Source organism: Hemiscyllium ocellatum, chromosome 16, assembly GCF_020745735.1.
Source record: "Hemiscyllium ocellatum isolate sHemOce1 chromosome 16, sHemOce1.pat.X.cur, whole genome shotgun sequence".
Taxonomy (NCBI): Eukaryota; Metazoa; Chordata; class Chondrichthyes; order Orectolobiformes; family Hemiscylliidae; genus Hemiscyllium; species Hemiscyllium ocellatum.
Genome location: NC_083416.1, coordinates 56,478,336 through 56,497,479, shown reverse-complemented (window position 1 = coordinate 56,497,479; position 19,144 = coordinate 56,478,336). Strand labels below are relative to the sequence as shown.

The 19,144-nt window shown below is 36.7% G+C and overlaps 1 protein-coding gene across 7 annotated transcripts in view; it reads left to right on the top strand.

Annotated features, from left to right (window-relative positions):
* The window catches only part of LOC132823438 (rap guanine nucleotide exchange factor 6-like), a 397,644-nt gene extending 382,378 nt beyond the window's left edge, over positions 1-15,266 (top strand). For 5 of the 7 annotated variants that reach the window (XM_060837290.1, XM_060837288.1, XM_060837291.1 and 2 more), the window contains 4 exons: positions 2,644-2,869; positions 6,781-7,337; positions 9,380-9,712; positions 12,677-15,266. In XM_060837290.1, the coding sequence (XP_060693273.1) occupies positions 2,644-2,869; positions 6,781-7,337; positions 9,380-9,712; positions 12,677-12,702 (1,142 nt within the window). In that variant the 3' untranslated portion in view covers positions 12,703-15,266. The remainder of the gene's footprint in view (positions 1-2,643; positions 2,870-6,780; positions 7,338-9,379; positions 9,713-12,676) is intronic. The other 2 variants (XM_060837289.1, XM_060837293.1) reach the window with 2 other exon arrangements.
* The last annotated feature ends 3,878 nt before the right edge of the window (positions 15,267-19,144 follow it).

The following is a 19,144-nucleotide window of genomic DNA, read 5'->3' as shown; positions in this document are numbered from 1 at the left end:
GGACATACTTAATTTCAAGATTCCTTTCCTTCACAAGGAAGTACAGAGATTGCAACAGTCCATCAGCTGTTATCCGTATTGCCCTGTCTTTTGGATTGTCTTGTCCATGAACAAGAACGCAAATAGGAAGAGGTTGCAAAGCATAGTCATAACCAACTGGTTAAAGTAATGTATTTGAAATATTTTGGTGTTTCCCAACGCATGTTCAAATCCTGTCAACTACATTTCTCAATAATTCTGGACTTATAAAGTGCCTGTAGCAATAATTGGAAGGGGTCTTGTGGCACAGTAGGAATGTACCTATCTCCAGACTGGAGGAACCTGGTTCAAGTGCAACACAGTGTGGCACAACATGTCCAAAAAGGTTACTTAGAGATAATTATAAGTGAGCAGCTTGTGAGGAGTTGTGGTGGCCAGTGCTGGTACCAAGTAATTAGAATGGATAATAGACTTTTAGAAGCTTAATATTATTCCAGTTGGAAATGCAAGGCACTGTGCTAGCTATTGAATATTCCACTGTCCCTGTTAAGATACTGTTCACAATTAAGAATACTTATTTGTTGCCAATTGTCAATTGCCTAAGTGGATAATATGGATGTAGCAGTTAGATTGGTTAAAAACTTGTACTGATAATAGTTTCCATTGCAAGTACCAAAGATGCATAAAACAATGATTCATAATAAATTGTTGTTCCACATATTTGGGAGAATACAATAGCTGATGCACTTTTTTCCTGACAAATTCTAATGAAAGATACGTTAAACTAGAGAAATGTTTTCCGACTGACAGACTTTTTGTAAAGATTTATTTTGTTACTAGTTATTGATGCAGTGTACAGTAAAAATGTAAATCATTTTTCCAAACAATATTTAATTTAGAAAAACATTTTCCTCTTGTACACATTTTAAATGCAAATTAAAGTCTACATTTCCGGTTCAGAATGTATACTAAGTAGACTAAATACCAAAGTTCCATTCTTGAATGTTAAACCCATGTTGGTTTGCTGTACATATGTGATACTTTCACATTTCTAAAACATATTTGCTGGGAACAAGTGACTAAATGCATATTTTCCTTGTAAAAGAAATATCACAAGTGCTATATTTTGTACTTAAAACTGACGAGTTCTCCAGTTAGTTTTGTGTGTTAGCTTCAGCTCATTTAAGAGTGGATTTTAACTGTTTTCCTAGTGAAAGTTATACAAAATGAGATATTACATGTTTGTTCTATTCTGGTGATACTATTTTTGCTGCCACTTTCTCATCTATAATTCATACGTTAATATCGTTAACTGACATTAGACAACATCTGTTTATATTTAAGTGATAAGAGATGCTGACTGAAATTTAGTTCAGCTTTTATACATTCAAAGACAGTAAATCACAGAGGGCTGGATATTGGAAATAAAAATGGGAAATTTTGGAAATACTCAACAAATCAGTCTACAACTGTACAGAGTGAAATGGAGTTAATGTTTTGGGTCAATAATCTTTCTTCAGAAAAAAATATGGAAACAATAAAAATTCATTGACCTGAAATGTTTACTCCATTTCTGTCCCTACAGATGTTGCTTAACTTGAATATTTTCAGCATTTTCTGTTTGTTTTTTCAGATTTGCAGCATCCATAGTATTGTCTTTTGTATGAGGCTCATTTCTGCTCGCTCTCTCTCCCCCTCACCATGGGCTTAGCCTTGACTGGCAAAGTTCCCTAGTCTTCTCAATACCCAACATCTCAAGGAGATGAATATTACTTTGGAGAAATGGCCAGTGGCATTAACTCCAAGGCAGGAGGGGCAGAAATGTCTCCCCCGTCTGACAGAGTTTGCTGTCTTTTTGCATTGGCCAAATGCAAATTGGGGACAGTACTGCTGCCTCACAGCACAAGCATCCCAGGTTCAATTCCAGCCTCGGGTGACTGTGTGGAGTTTGCACATTCTCCCCGTGTCTACGTGAGTTTCCTCCGGGTGCTCCGGTTTCCTCCCACAGTCCAAAGATGTGCAGGTCAGGTGAATTGGCCATGCTAGATTGCCCATAATGTTAGGTGCATTAGTCAGAGGGAAATGGGTCTGGATTGGTTACTCTTCGGAGGGTCGGTGTGGATATATTGGGCTGAAGGGCTTGTTTCCACACTGTAGGGAATCTAATCTAATCTAAATATCCATGGACCCTCCCCACCCATTCTCCCAACCCAATCAAGGATCAAACCCATCACTTCATCCCACCCACATTCACTAACTAGCAATAACACTATCTCCACCCATAGCCTCTTCACAGCATTCTCGCTTAACTGAAAACCAAACACATCAAAATAACCAATTTTTAGGTAGGGATCCTGTTGTAAAGGTGCACTATTTAGAGTCAAAATTCCATAGCATGCAGGGAATGGTGGACTTTCTAGGTTTCCTGCCTAAAATTCCAACAATCTACCCATTATCTTGGAAAGCCTACCCTATCAGTATGAAAGTTTGTCTGAATTTCACCAGTTATTGCAGGGAGGTGATGAGAACTGTGCGAATAATTTCACATATATGTATAATAGCCTCGTCTTTCCTGAGTGTAAATGAATTCTTCAAAAATAGTCATAATTTCAAACCAAACCTGCAATGCTACTGCATGAGACTAAACTTGTATTTTATGTTCAGCTTTTGCTCTGGCTCCTATTACAAGAATTGACAATTTCTCGGACTCGAGTCACAGTGAAATTTCATCGCGATCCAGCATTGTCAGCAATTGTTCTGGTGACTCCTTGTGTGCAGCTATACAGGATGAGAGATGTTTGCCACCATCTCTCAGTGTCCCAGATACCATGGAAGCAACTGGGGGGAGAAATGTGCATCCAGCAGCCAGATCTGTACAACCTAATACAAGGTAAGATGGTGCTCATTGAACAGAAAGACACAATTTACTATATGCTTTGTGAAGTGAGAGATTTACTTAATATTCTGCACACTACTTATTCAATTTTAATGAAAGTAGTGCCAAATAGTAAACCAAAGCTTTCAATGGACCAGATGTGGACAGAAAACAAGCTTTCATAATTTCATAATGCGCAATTTGTTCAAATATTTCAGAAGAAAAATGCCTCCATCACTCTTGTCACTTGAGAAAGTAGTTTCTACTACTTGTGTAAGCAAAAGTTAATAGCCATTCCAGCTTGCAACCATAATACTAAACTAAATACTTAAATCTTAAACTTGGTTTGCAAGTGCTTGTTTTCCCTTCACTTTTTCCATTTTTGCCGCTATTGTAAGAAACTATAACTGGATTATTTGTAATAATGTAGATTCTTTCAAAACATTTTATGTTGGGTTTAAACCTGGTTTGTTTTGTAATTTCTACCTCCTGTTCTTCTACTTGTATTTTTATAACATGTTATATTTTTTTAAATTTACGGGAATTTATTAACATTATCTACTTGGTAATATCCCAGATAGGATTGCTAGCATTTTGCAAAATTCCATATTACTTTGTGCCATTACACATTGCACTGTGACAATAAATGCTATAAGTTGAAAGTTACTACAATGTAGGAAATTCAGGTAGAGGTCATTCCTATTGTAATGAATTGTCTACTGCCTTGGGGGAAAAAGACTACATTAGAAACAATTTGGAGACAGTTCACTCGATTGATTCCTGGGATGAAGGAGTTGTTTTGAGGAAAGAATGGACAGCTTGGGCCTGTATTCCTTGGCATCTTGAATGATGATATGTATTGAAGTACATAAGATTCTGAGGGGATTTAACCAGGTTAGATGGCAAAAGGATATTTCCCCATGAGGGAGAGACTAGACCTAGGTGGTACAGTTTAAAGAAAGAGATTAGAAGAATTTTTTTTCTCTCTGTGAAGATCTTGTTTATATGGGAATTCTCTTGACCAGAAAGTAATAGAGACTAGGTCATTGAATTTTTTTTAAGGCCAAGTTGGATAGATTCTTGACTGTTTTTTAAGAAAGGTGGGAAAGAAAAGTCAGGGAATTATAGACCAGTGAGCCTTACATTAGTGTTGGATAAGTTGTTGGAGGTGATGCTGAGGGACAGGATTTCATGCATTTGGAAAGGTCAGGACTGATTAGGGATAGTCAATGTGGCTTTGTGTATGGGAACTAGTCTCCCACTAGCTTGATCAAGTTTTTTTTGAAAAAGTGACAAAGAAGATTGATGAAGGCAGAGTGCTAGACGTTGTATGTAACATCAGCAAGGCGTTCAACAAGGTTCTGCATGGTACGCTAGTTGGCAAAGTTAGATCATGTGGAATCCAGAGGGAACTAGCCAATTGGATACAAAATTGGCTTGAAGGTAGAAGACAGAGGACGGTAGTGAAGGATTGTTTTTCAGGTCGCGGACCTGTGACCAGGTCTGCCACAAGGAGAGGTCCTGGGTCTACTGCTTTTCGTCATTTATATCAGTGATTTGGATGTGAATGTAGGAGGGATGACAAGTAAGTTTGCAGATGACACCAAAATTGGAGGTGTTGTGGGCAGTAAAGAAGATTATTTCAGAGTACAACGGGACCTTGATCAGATGGGACAATGGGCTGAGGAATAGCAGATTTAGGTAAATGTGAGGCGTTGCATTTTGTTCAGGCAAATCAGGGCAGGACTTATACAGTTAATGGCTGTGGAGTCACAGTAGACAGGGTAATGAAGAAGATGGTTGGAATGCTTAGCATCATTGGTCAGTACATTGAGTCTAAGAGTTGAGATGTCATGTTGTGGCTGTCCAGGACATTGGTGAGGCCACTTCTGGATTACTGCATTCATTTCTGGTCTCCCTAATATCAGAACTTGTTAAACTTGAAAGGTTCAGAAAAGATTTATAAGGATGTTGCCAGGAAATGAAGGTTTGAACTATAGGGAGAGGCTGATTAGGGTGAGGCTTTTTTCTTGTGAGCGTCAGAGACTGAGGGATGAACATATGGAGGTTGATAAACTCATGAAGATGGGATAAATTATCAAGTTCTTTTTCCCAACGTAGAGGATTTCAAAACTAGAGGACATAGGTTTAAGGTGAGAGGAGAATCATTTAAAAAGGACCTGAGGGTCAACTTTTTCTCACACAGGAGCAGTGGAGTTGGGTTAAGTTACTTACAAAGCATCTGATCGGTACATAAATAGGAAAGGTTTAGAGGGATAGGGGCCAAATGCCAACAAATGTGGCTAGAACAGTTTAGGGTAAATGGTCGGCATTGGCGAGTTGGACTGAAGGGTTTGTTTCCATGCTGTACAACTCTATGATTGTGACCAGGGAATCAAAGGGTATAGAAGCTTAAAAGGATGTTACCTAATGATAGAGCAGGCTTGAGGAGCCAAACCGAGAATGCTGATGACACTCAGCGGTCTGGCAGCATCTATGGACAGAGAAACTGTTAACATTTTTGAGTCCAGAATGACACTTCAGAGGAGTCAAATTGCTTATTTCTGTACCTAATTCATCTGCAGAGTGATCAAAGTGTAAGAGGCATTACACAAAATACTGAATGTATATCTGAGACTTGCTATCCATAATTGTTTCTTTGAGCCTGGAGAAAACGGTAGCTGCCCATATTTCCTTTTTGTGTTTTATGACATAATCAGAATCCTCAGTTTTCTGCTTGTGTAAGGCATTTCTGTCCTGTATATTTTGTATACAGAATACTTTAATTGTGGTTTTGGTGTCTCCGTTGAGCTGTATTTAAAGAGTTGACTCAAGTTTTTTTTTTCAAATTCATCCACTCCCAATCTGTATCCTACGTTCAGAATAAGAACGTTTTAAAATGTTGTTTTGTTTTCATAATTGCTTATTTCGAAACACATGAAATTACCATTCTCTCACTCCACAGTTATTCATTTTTTAAAAAAAAACTTTAAGAAAAAGCTGGATTTTGCATAGATATAAAACTGTTATGGAATTATATTACACTGTAGCTGTGCACATGATAAACAACTTATTTTGGGTTGGTATCATGAAGTTTATTTTGCTTATCATTTGCATTGTCTACATTTGTGTTAAAAAATGGTTTGGGTATCTAATCATTAGTCTCATTCACCCATATTTGAATGCACTTTTGGAAAAGGTCTTATGTAATAATCTTAAGTCATGGACATTCAAGATCACAATTGACATCTATGCGGATTTTCTGGAAGATAGAATTGTGATCATTTCATCCTTCCTCTTTAACACATGTATAAATCACACTGATTTTAGAGTGCACCTCTTAGAACTCGCTCTTCGGTACTTATTAAAGTTCAAAATGGATTTAAAATATAACAGATTTCCAAGTAACAAAATGTTACAATGCTATAAAAGTGGCTTTGAGATTAGGCTCAGAATGAGTATTTTTAGTGTAAGGAAGAGAGCAGATAATGGATTCGGCACAGTCCCTTCTGAATCAAATCAAGTAAAAAATGGATCTACTTGATACTCTTGCATTATCATTCATTTATACGTGTAAATAAATTCACATGTCCAGCATTGTCTGCAATATCTGACCAGCATTTAATATATCAAGCACATAAAATAATCTTGATGAATCCATCAGTGTAATTTTACATCAATGCGTTCATCAATGATCATTTGCAAAATACTTATCGTAAACCATTTCACTGACATCAAAGCTAATTTCTGTTTCCCCGCTCCCCCCCCCCCACCCTAAGATATTGCTTAAACAAGAGAAAAGCTACTTATTCTGAAAGGTTTCAAAGAACACTTGGGTTTTAACTATAGCAAGTTAATCACCAACACAGCTAACGGTTGGTTAACCATTGGCTAAATAATAGTGACACATTTGTTTTCCCCTTCAGTTCTTCTGTAATTTTAAGTACTGAAAAGCGAGGGTGCCTGGTTATGGATTCAGCAGTTACATCTTCAAGTAATGAAGAGTTGGCCCGCGAACACAATGATCACATCTCAATTGATGCAGCGGACAGTGGCCGTGGAAGCTGGACTTCCTGCTCCAGCATCTCCCATGACAGCTTCCAGACAATCCAAAATCAGAAAAGTTGGGACCTACTAAATGCATCTAAATATACTCATACTTTAGATGGACCAATTGCAGAAATTGAATTGACACAATCTTGGACCACAGGCTGTCACTTAAACTCTGGAGACCTGACTAAAAATACTTGTCCGATTCAGTCTAAAGACACCATTGAATGTGTTCATTCCAGGGAAAGCTGGACACCTTCAACAAATTCTCATTTGGACAAGTTTGAAATGGATTGTGGGGCTGCAAAACGAATAGACTTGCACGAGACTACAGTTGAAGCATCTGGACGCAATGCAAGTGTTTCAAACTCTAAGTCAAACGCTGACCCCTCTTACAAAGCTGTTACTTCAAGCACAGAAAAGGGTCTTATTGGTAAGAGAAACTGCATGTAATTATTTCATGTTTATAACGTATTTTAACATAATTCATTTAAGGTACAGAATTTAATGTTATCTTAATGAGTTAGATTGTGAGGTATTTTGTATATTCTTAATTCATAGAATCACGCAATCCCAACTGTGTGGAAACAGGCCCACTAGCCCAAAAAGTCCACACTGACCGCTCCTCATTCTCCCCCCCCCCCCCCCCCCCCCCCACCCCACCCCTCCCAAAGAGTAACCCGCCAAGAGCCATTTCCCTACTGCTCTGCATTTACCCCAGATTAATGGGCCTAACCTACACATTCCTCAACACTATAGGCAATTTAGCGTGGCCAATTCCTGCATAACTATAACCTGCACAATCTTTGGATTGTGGGAGGAAACCGGAGCACCCGAAAGAAACCCGTGCAGACATGGGGAGAATGTATAAACTGCACACAGATAATTGCCCAAGGCAGGGAATCAAACCCGGATCCTGGCACTTTGAGGCAACAGTGCTAACCACTGAGCCACCGTGCAGCCCAGTTATTAGGTGATTACTATACTAAAGGTTTTGTTTGACTTGAAATTATTAAATTACTGAACAAATCTAATAAAATATTGAAGTTTTGGTGTGCACGGGTCAGTGGTATGTGGCAGTAGATTTCTGAGCTAAAATGCATTCAAGATACTCGATGAAGACATTTTTTGTCAACCCAACCATTGAAGTGCTGTACAAAGTCCATTGAGCAAAGGAACCTAAAGAATGTCTGCAATACAATGGTGGTTTAGTATTAGAGATAAACACTGAAGGTGTTTGTAAGACTGGACATTGATGGCATTGTGTATTCAATGTAGCAACAGTCTTGGTTTCACTTTGATCTCATTTATAACTATGCTTAGGTATTACTGATTTCATTATCATCATGGAGAGGCATTACAAACTAAAGCTTGTTTTTCTGAGGCTTTATGAATATCTGTTGAAGATGGAGGACTAATTGATAAAATAGTCAGATAATTACATGGGATCTTGGTTTTATAAGCAAAGGCACAGAATGCAACAAGGAAATTATGCTAACCTTATGCAAGTCACTGGTTAGGCCTCACCTAATGTAATTTTTCTGGTACGAAGCACCACACCTTTTTGAAGGTCATTAAGGTCATGGCAAGGGTGCAGAGGTGACATTCCAGAATTATATCAAAGATGGAGTTCCTCAATTATGTAGAGAGATTAATGAAGTAGAGTTGCTCTATTCAGAGCCAAGTACACAAAGGGGAGAATTAACACCGGTACAAAAATTGATGAGGTGTTTTGATTGAGTAGATGAAGGTAAATTATTTTCACTGAATATGGATCAATAACCAGAGGATATAGATTAAAATTAATTGGCAAAATTGAAAGAAGATGAATGAGATGAAATGTTTTTGCAGCAAGTTGTGATAAGCCATGCATTACCTGAATGGTTACAATAACAGATTCAGTAACAACTTTGAAAAGAAATTGGATCTTTGGAAAGGAAAAGTTTGGAGAAATTTAGATTGTAAAGTTTCTTCAAAAAGTTATTACATATATAGTGAACCAAATGACAGCCTCCTAAGCTGCAAGATTGGAAGTATTGTAAACAAAATATCGAGATATGCTGTATAAAAGCAGAATAAACTGGAAACCATTAGTAGGTCTAGCAGCAACTTGGAGAGAGAAACCGTTGACTTTTCATCAGAAAGATTGTCCATCTGAAATATTGTCTTTTTCTCTCTCCACAGATGGTGTCACACCTGCTTAGTATTTTCGATCTTACTGTTTTTAATTCAGATGTCCAGTAGCTGTGGTATTTTTGCATAAGGATATGATAGTTTTATCACATTTTGTAACTCTGATAATGCCAGTACTTTAGAATAGATTTCACTGCTGCTGATGTTACTTTGTTTCAGTTGAGAAATTATTTTGTATATTTTAACATCCTAACATTTCATATCTTCAAAATTTTTAAACTCATTGACATTTTTTTCTTTCGTGAATCTCATTAATGTAACAATGATTATCTCTTATGCTAGTGTATTGTGTTACTGCAGCACAAAGGGATGGTAGGTATAGAGAGCCACCACCCACTCCTCCGGGATACGTGGGAATTCCAATAGCAGATGTTAAGGAAGGAGGACATCATTATCCACGCTTAAAACCTCCGGACTATAATGTGGCATTGCAGAGGTCACGAATGATAACACAGACATGTGACCCAACTAGACTGCTCTCGGTTCCCATTGCTAACCAACCAACATCAAGCAACCAGACAAAAGCTCTGGGCCTACCTCACTGGCACAAAATCTCCGACTCCAACCGACTAGTACAGCTTAACCATCAGGATCTTCAAGATAACGAAGATGATGGTAGGTTGTCCATCTTTAGAATCCTTAGGAGCAAAATAAGTAACCTCGAGCAATTAGTTAAATTTTTAATTAGTATTCATCAGTTATTCTGTGTCGTAGCTGGAATCACTTTTGTAGAACACCATGTGTTACAATGTAGAATAAGCATATGAAATTTAGCTATAATGAGCAAAATCCTTTAAACTGGCTTTGTAGTAGATGCTTGTCTGTACTTTTGGGATAAATCCCAATGTCACATCTATCCCAGTAATGAGTATGAATGTAGTGATTGTTTTTGAGTGATCTATTTAAAGCGTTCTGTCAAATTCAACATAATCAAGTTGCCTGAAGGATTTCAGCAAGATCCCAAATGACCGAGCTCCTGTGGAGTTTTTTTTCTTTGTGTAGAAATGTCTAGCTAGGCTTGACTTCTTCCTAGAAATAAGCAACTAAGATCAAGGAATCAGTGCACTGTCAGATCATGCCTGTGCCTTGTCACTCTGAGGCATTGATCCTCAATATATTGTTCTATACAGTATTTCATTTATGTCTATAGTTTTAGCAAAAAAACAAATATAACTAATCACTTTTTTAAAAATTGTGAATATAGAGTATATTATCAATTATGTTGTTGAAGCTTCTATTAATCCTGCTACCAGCACAATTCATGGCCTTTCAGTCACTAATAATTTACAAAATAGCTGATCTTCTGTTAATGTTGGATGTGAGAGCTATGAGCATAATTACCCTAGAGGACCTATCTCATTTCATAGATCATGTAACTCCTCACAATGGAAGCCCAGCCCAAACTAAATTGAAATAATTTTAGGCCTATCAGTAATGTTTTTCAGTTTTCTATCTAATGCACATTTTCCATTTTAACTTTTTTAAACATCTCTTTCACATTTAAAACCTAATTACTCTTTCATTGTTACAATGTTTGTACTCTGTGGTGATTTGTTTTTCTGTAATTTTCAGTAATATGTAGTAATTCAGTGGCCTGAAGTGCAAAGTTCTCTACCCTTATTTTACAATCCAAGGACTAATTACTCATTTTTATAAATTGGATCAACAGTTTTCTGCTAATCAACTACAAATTATTCACTTTATTTATTCTACAAGAATTATATCACAATTATCATTTGGTCTTTTAAACTCTTTGATCCCTTTATATGGAGAAGCAGTGGAGAATTCCACTGTTACAGATTGATGATATTTCAGTGCAGCACAAGTCTGGAACAAAAGTCTAATAGTCTAAAATCTATCTGATTTACATTTTTCCAAATTGCACAATAACCCTTGTGGAAGTTGGTCAAATGCCTGATAGAAATCCACGTTCAGTACGTCAATGGAATCGTCCTCATCAAAGAGCTCACATAAGTTGGTTAAACATGATTTCACTTTCCAAAAGTACCCAGCTGCAACTTTCGTAATGACTGATTATTACGCCTTTTCCAAAATAGATGTCAAGCTAAATATTCTGTAGTTTCTGCTTTTCTCCCTTCAGCTGCTCTTGAACAGAGGGGTTGTATTTGCTATTTTCCAGTCTGATTAAACTTTTTACCAGAATTTAAAGAATTTTGGAAAATTAACATTGATACATCTACACTTCCTTTTCTACCTCCTTAAGATGCTAGAATGAAATCCATAAGGATCTTTCTTACTGTACCTCCATCAGTTTGCACAGTGTTTTACCAAGTGCTTCCCTTCTTTGAACCTTTGATTTGCAGTTAATACTGAGTTTTATTTTGTTATTTTGTATGCTCTATAGTGAATACAGAAGTAAAATGTTGTTCGTTTCATCTGCCATTTCCTTATTGTCTACTAGTAACTCTGTATCCTCACACTCTGGATGACCACTGCTCACTTTATGTACTCCTTTCCTTTTAAGATATGTGGGAACACTACTTTATTTTTCTCATAATCTGAATTATTTTTTCAAGGCACAGTTTTTGGCATTTTCTGCCATACTTGATATTCAGGCCAGTCATCGGACCTGCTTCTCAACATTGTGCAATGATATGCTTTTCCCTTAAGTTTGATTGCTTTCCTTAATTACTTTAGATACTTAAATGCTTTCCAGTAAGGTCATTTAACTAGGTCCTGCCACATTGCACTATTACAAGTCTGATATAACCTGCTTTCTAGGTGGCTTCAAAACATGCTGCTTATCCTATTGCCAATCTGATTTTTCCAGTTTATATGTAGATTAAGATCACCTATGATTATTGCTGTCCTTTTGTCACAATTTACCAATATTTATTCTTGTTTACTTTATGCTACATTGGAGTTACTGTTAGAGAGCTCACAGTATTGACTATTCTTTCCCTGCTATTTTTGCTCCCCATCTTTATTATTTCATTAAAAATTTTAATTAATAGAACTCCCAGTCAGTTTAGTACTGCCAGCAATTTTTACAAATATTAATTAAGGAAATACAATTAATAATAATTGTAGGTAGTTAAGGGCTTAACAAACAAGTATCTCCATTCAGTAATATAATGACACACCTCTGGAACAGATGGAACTTGAGCTTGGATCTTCCAGCTCAGAAGTAGGGACATTACCACTGCATCACAAGTCCATAATGGTTTTTTTGTAATATCCATGCGCACAGTTACTAATGGCAGTTACTCACAAACCAATGAGCCTATGACTTTGTTGTGATGTCACTGTTTGTCTTAATTTATCCTCCACCTCCTCCTCCCTCTCTTGCAGTTGTCCCAAACCTAAATTGATCAAAAGAGACTTTAGTGATTTGATTTTCATCATTCAAAGCTATTCAAATGGCTGTTTTATTACTGAATGTGGTAATGTTTATCTGTATGTGTAAAATAGTCCCTTTAAAATTATTTTGTGCTTATTATCCTGTTTCTTTAACTAGAAATCATTCACATTTTTGATTTAATCTTGGTAGAAGAGATTGAAATTAATATTACAATTTCATCATGAATGTGAACTAATAATATTTCTTTCATTTTACAGAAGATGAGCAAGTTTCTGCAGTTTGACCCTTGGAACCTTTCAGGTTATCGTCATGACATGGAACACAGGACTGCTAAAGACTATATACTTTTTCTTTTTCAGAATGCAGGCAGCTGCTTATTTTTCATTCTTTCTGCCTTAAAGTACATCATCAATGTGTGATGTGCTGCATGTGGCAAGACCAGGAGAATCTGACCATGTTGTCTTTGAGTAGTTTTTAAACCAAATGTTCTTCAGTTTTCCAGGCTTGTAAAGCAGCACTCTATCTGAAGAATAGTACTTGGTAAATTTAAACTTGCCAAATTGTTTTTAATCTTGGAAGTATTAGATGTTAGGCTGCAAGATTGTTTTAATTAATGAATTGTATTGTACTTTATTGCTTATGCATAATTGGAATGTAAACATACTATACAAATGACTAGACTGTTTTGGGTTGACAGCTGCAAATCATATATTGTTTTGAATTATGAATTGCACCACAAATAATATATATCATTTCTCCTGAATATGATTCAGATTGTTAGTCCCTATTCAATTTTAATGAAAGCTTCATTGACCCCTATGTTTTAATACTGTATTGGCCTGGATTTTAAGGAGCACATGCAAGTGTGTGATGTAGGCCAATCATTTCACCTCTCAATGATTTTATGAACAATTCTCCTCTGATTTGATGACTGACGAGAGAGGCCTGCCCAAATGTGTAGCTTTGTCTCTGTGGGCTGCTGGCCAGTGAAAGGAGGCTGTGCCTCTTTTTCAAGGTCACCAATGGCAAAATGGAGGCCCCCACAAATTTTTCATCAGTTCATCTACCATTCCGCCTCCCTACCCTATCCAACATGCTTCCAGTACTTCCTGCTGTACTGCTCCAAGGCCAACCAACATGAAGTTACAGACTTACCTGAAGGTCCAAGTCCATCAATGAACACTGAACGGCTTTCCATGCATTAAGATGCAGTGCTGGCAGTGGCCATAGCACCTGGCAGAAAATTTAAAGTGAGATGGCTTGGTCAGCTAGAGATGGAGTCACATACAACATTTTATGGCAAATGCAAGGAGTCCACCCTCAATGTATAAACCAGTTCCATTTGTTAATTATTCTTATTGCTTCAAGTGCCTGTGCAGTAGAGGAGCAGAAGACAACATCAAGTGGCATAAATTCATGCATATGCTTCTCAGATGCTGGGCATACTCACATGACTTGGGTCTATCTGGATCACACACATGTTTTTCATTAAACACAGGACAGATGAAGATGGCCAACTTATACTACAGAAGTAGCTTGTGAGAAAATGCATCAAATTAGTGGTACATCAGTTCACTGTCAGATTTCTTGATTGGTGAAAATGTTTGTGTTGTACATTTGCTTAACAAGCTCTTTACAATATATCAGTATTTGCTTAGTCTTTCAGGAAATTCTTTCAATTGCTGAGTGTACAGTTTAATTCATTAATTTTTAACCCCGCAAATTCGTTCTTTGCACTAAGTGAATCGTCTCAATCTTTCTCTTCAATGGTGGATACAGAAAAGAATTATCACAGCTATCAGGCATACAAAAACTAGCTTTAATTACTTGTTAAATGGTCTAGTTATTTGTATATGATCATATATGTAACTGGAAAAAGTTTATTTTCATCACGAAAAATCTCTTACATTGGCTAATGACTAGTAGTGTAATGAGATCATGTGCTATTTCTAAACAAAATCATTTCACTGTGGCATTGACTTCACACCTTATTTGGTGAGAAAAGTTTACAAGGTGAGCAAGTTCAAGTTATTATACTTAATTATTTTTGCCAGAATTAATTTGTCTCCCAGATTGTGTTTGGCCATCAGTTATGGTCAGGATTTTTGGGAACAGTACCTTGTGCCTTTATTTAAAAGTAGGGGCAGCAAGGTTTTTGAAACCAAGTAGTAAATTAAAGCAAGTACAGTATTATGATTGCCAGAAACTTCCTCCTTAAAGGACTAATAGAGTTCCTGCCTCTGTTGTAAATAGACGGAGATATAAAAAGAAAAAACTATATCCTGATTAGTTTTCTTTATATTCAGATTACAGTGTGGCCAACGTCTGCTTGTCCTAATCTGTGACTGTTTGGAAATTTAGCTGATCATATTGATCAGTTTGTTCAACAAGATTGTGTAGTATTCATAGTAGCAAATCTTTGCTGTACTTTATTTAAGTCTAATTTAAAACTCTTCAAGCTTAGGTGATTGTTTGCTTTTTTCAAAAAGTCATTTGTTAATGGTATTTTGGGCTTTATTTTTGATATACATATATTATATATATATAAATATAAATATTAAAAAAAAAACTGGAGTGCACTTCATGGACTATGTATTATCCAATCAGGCGTATTGAATAAGCTGCACAATCATTATAAGCATACAGGTATTAGAGAAATATTCTGCACATGCCCATTCACAAAATGAGACATTGTAAAGTATGTAATCAACTAATTTTTTTTTTCTCATACTTTTGATACTACTTGTAACTTATGTCTTTTAGAAAGACAGTTGGTTGTCTGTATGCTTTTTTCGTACTTTTATCAGTGATTGTACATATTTGTTATATTTTGTTGAACAAATGTTATAAAATGTAATGCTTATTTCTTCAGATTCCATTGAAATGAAGTTGTAAACCAATAAATGACAGTCATGTATGACCATTGTCTTTTTTAATAGCACTGATTTTTTTTTTAAAAAGTGTGTATGTTGGAACCTCAGTTTCATGATTCCCCATGTTTCACTCCATTAGCAATATTGTGAAAGAAAATTTAATAAAAGCTTCACTTAATGCAAATATGAAAATCAGGTTAATGCTAAAAGCAAGTGGAACAATTTCCTATTTCAATTGCTGATCATAACCATCAAGTACTCCCAAGTCACAGCTAACAGGAAATACCTTTCTACTTTAGCACATCAATTTGCCTTCACTCCATGTTTAGAACAGCTTTCTACAGTCCGTGACACATCCATATCCTACTCCAGTCTTGCTTTTAAAAGGCTGTAATGCAGGGTATTTGACTGTGAAACATTTGGGACAGTCTTAGGTTATGAAAGGCTCGGTAAATGAAACTTTGTCTATAAATGAGATTGCAAAATTATGACAGTCTTGAGTGATGGCCTTGTTCTCAGTTGGGATTAGGTTAAAATGTTCCAAATCCATATTAGACGCCTGAAAATATGCCAGAAGATCAATGTTCTCTCCGTGCTGATCCTTTGTGTTCTTCTCATTCCCTGTTTTAAAATCTAATCACATAACCCACAATTCATTTTAAGACAATTTGAGAAATAATGAGGTCCAGTTGTAATGCTACTCAAAAGACCAAAGTGAAGGTGAAACCAAAAAATATACACAGTAATATGTATCTATTTAATTGACAACAAATAAAAGTTATATAGGATATTTATTGTTGGTATTTGAAACACAATTTACGGTGAGGGAGGCAATCTCATCATATTGCCTGTGCCAGTTGGAAAAAGCTGTCCCACCTAATTACATTTTACAGCATTTGATTTGTAGTTGTGGCACTTTAAATGCATAAAGTATTTTTATTAAATGTTCAGAGGGACTCCATTTCTACTATCCTTTCAGGTAGAGGGCTCCAGATCATACTCACTCCCACCCTCACTGAAAGCATTGTTCAATTTCTGATCGGTGAGAAGTGTCAGTACAACAAAATCTAACTTTCAATAAGCATTTTAAAAATTGTTATATGCTCTCCCTGTCATACGTGAGACTCAGCATCAAACCTGATGACTTTTCAAGAATACTTTGAGAAATGATGATATCTCTGATCTGTATCTATGTTACGTCAAGCTTCTATATTATCAACTTTGCATTCCTAAAGAAAGTAAGCATTTTGGGAACAGCCAGCTGCCTGTATGGTTAGATATTTAACTACTTTGTTGTTGGCTCTTAAGTGCTTGGCATGGTTACTCGTTCACTCTTTTCTCCAAAGCTACTTTTTAAATAATCCTATTAAACGAATTTTCTTGAGTTGATATTGACAATTCTTTTGCACAAACAATATAATTTTTCTCTGAAATGCTGCTTTTGAGAGCATGATTAAGCAACTCAATGTACAAAGATTATTTAAATACTTTCATTATACATTTTCCACAATGATTCTTCATTAAGATCATACACTAGTTTGAATCAAAAGATTTTGTTGAGCCTTTTGCTTCCAGACCTCTGCTCATGCCTCAACGAAATAGTGGCTGCATTTGTTTTAATCTTTTCAAATTCTCTACATTATGGAAAGATTCCAACAGACTCAAAAATCTCAAAGACCAGGTCCTCATTCAAGCATGAAAGGAGACAGAAGGTGATCCACAAACAACCCACCTAGCTTGTACACTATAGGCTAGTTAGCTCAACGTGTATAATTTTGGAAATGACAGGATCTATTTTAAGTAAGTAATATTTAGGAAATTTAGAAATACATAATTCAATTGGGCAAAGTAAATGTGGTTGGATAAATTTTTTTTGATAATGTGAGAAGAATGGATGAAAAGGGAACCGTATCAGCCAAGAATACATAATGATGCATGGCTAAGAGCTTAGACAACCATGAGACAATCAAAACAGCTGAGCCACTCTTCTGAAAGTCGCACAATTTATTTATACACAATAGACATTTTGAGTGCTTATAATTTCTGCTGTGGAAACCTTGGAGTTTAATGATTTGTTATTTCTACTGGTCTTGATAAAAAGTTGTTTTTTAAAATAAAGTAGAATGTTATCAATATTATTAAAATTGTCATATTATCACCATAGGCCTCATTGGTCACAGACAAGTGAATGGATCTGGACTTGCCACTGCTTGGCATGGGTGGGGGGTATAATTTAGCGTAGTGGGTATGAGCAATTATCTTTTCAATTTAACTATCAAAAGGTACCTCATCCACACTATGAAACACCGGCCCATCTCCATGAAAACTACAAGAGTGAGGACATGGCTATCCTTGCAGTGGTTGAGAGTGCAGGCTGTGCGTTCATGATCCAACCAGACTCCACTCTTAAAAGGCCTTGGTGGCAATAAGAAACCCAGGAGAGCTAATGGGAATTCAGGAAACAGGACCTTGGCCCAATTTTCAATCCTCTCAAAGATTCTTCTGTCTCTATTAACTCAGACCAAGAGGCTGAAATCATGTTACTACCAATAGTATTCATACAAAATGGCTTGGGATAATAAAACATGCAATTGATTATACTTCTGTGCTGCAAAATGAATCATAGAATCCCTACAGTGTGGAAAGGGAACATTTGACTCATCTAGTTTACACCAACCCTTCAAAGAGCATTCTACCTTGACTCAGTCCCTCACTCTATCCTGACAATCTACACAGCCTGCAAGCAATGGGCAATTTACCATGGCCAATCCACCTAACCTGCACATCTTTGGATCGTGGGAGGAAACCAGAGCATCCAGCATAAATCCATGCAGATGCTGGAAGAATGTGCAAACTTTGCGCAGTTGCCCAAGGCTGCGATCGAATCTAGATCCCTGGTGCTGTGAGGTGGCAGTGCTAACCACTGAGCCACCATGACGCCCATTAAATGGCATTAAAAATATATAGTTTTAATGAGATACTTAATGTGAATAGTATTTCACAATTAACAAACATTCTGTTGAAGTTCTCAGTGAGTTAATTCACTGACTTATTCGATGTATTCAGCAGTTTTTTTAATTGAATAGACCAGTTGTTTACTCAACACTTATAGTTAACAATTTTCCTCATGATTATTCCAATTAGCCACTCTCTGCTAGCCGTGCTGAAGAAAAATGTTATGTGGATTTTCTGCTGAACTGCATAAATATATGTCAAGTTGCGTATTTCCCTACATCAGAAAACTTGACTGTATGGAATTGACTGTTTTGGTGGTAACAGCACAAGTTTAAGTGAAGCTGATTTAACTTTCATGACAAATGTGAAGTTTTGTCATTCACTCATGGGATGTGAAAGTTGCTGGCTGAGCCAGCATTTACTGCCCATCCCTATTTACCATTGAGAAGGTGGTGGTGAGCTGCTTTCTTGAATTGCTGCAGTCCATGTTTATGGGTAACCCATAGTGCTGTTAGGGAAGGAATTCCTGAATTTTGATCCATTAACACTGAAGAAACAGTGATATATTTCCATGTCAGGATGAGTGTGGCTTGGAGGAGATTTTGTTGATGGTAGTGGTGTTCTTGTGCACCTGCAGCCCTTATCTTTCAAGATGGAAGTGGTCATGGGTTTGGAAGGTGCTGCCTAAGGTGCCTGGATGAATTACTGCAATGCATCTTGTTGATAGTACACGCTGTATTTATGTACCTAGTCCAGTTCAATTTCTGGTCAATGATGAACTCCAGGGTATTGATAGTGGAGGAATTCAATGATGGTAACACCATTGAATGTCAATGGATGGTGAATTTCATTCTCTTTAGTTGCCTGATATTTGTGTGGTAGGAATGTAACTTGCCA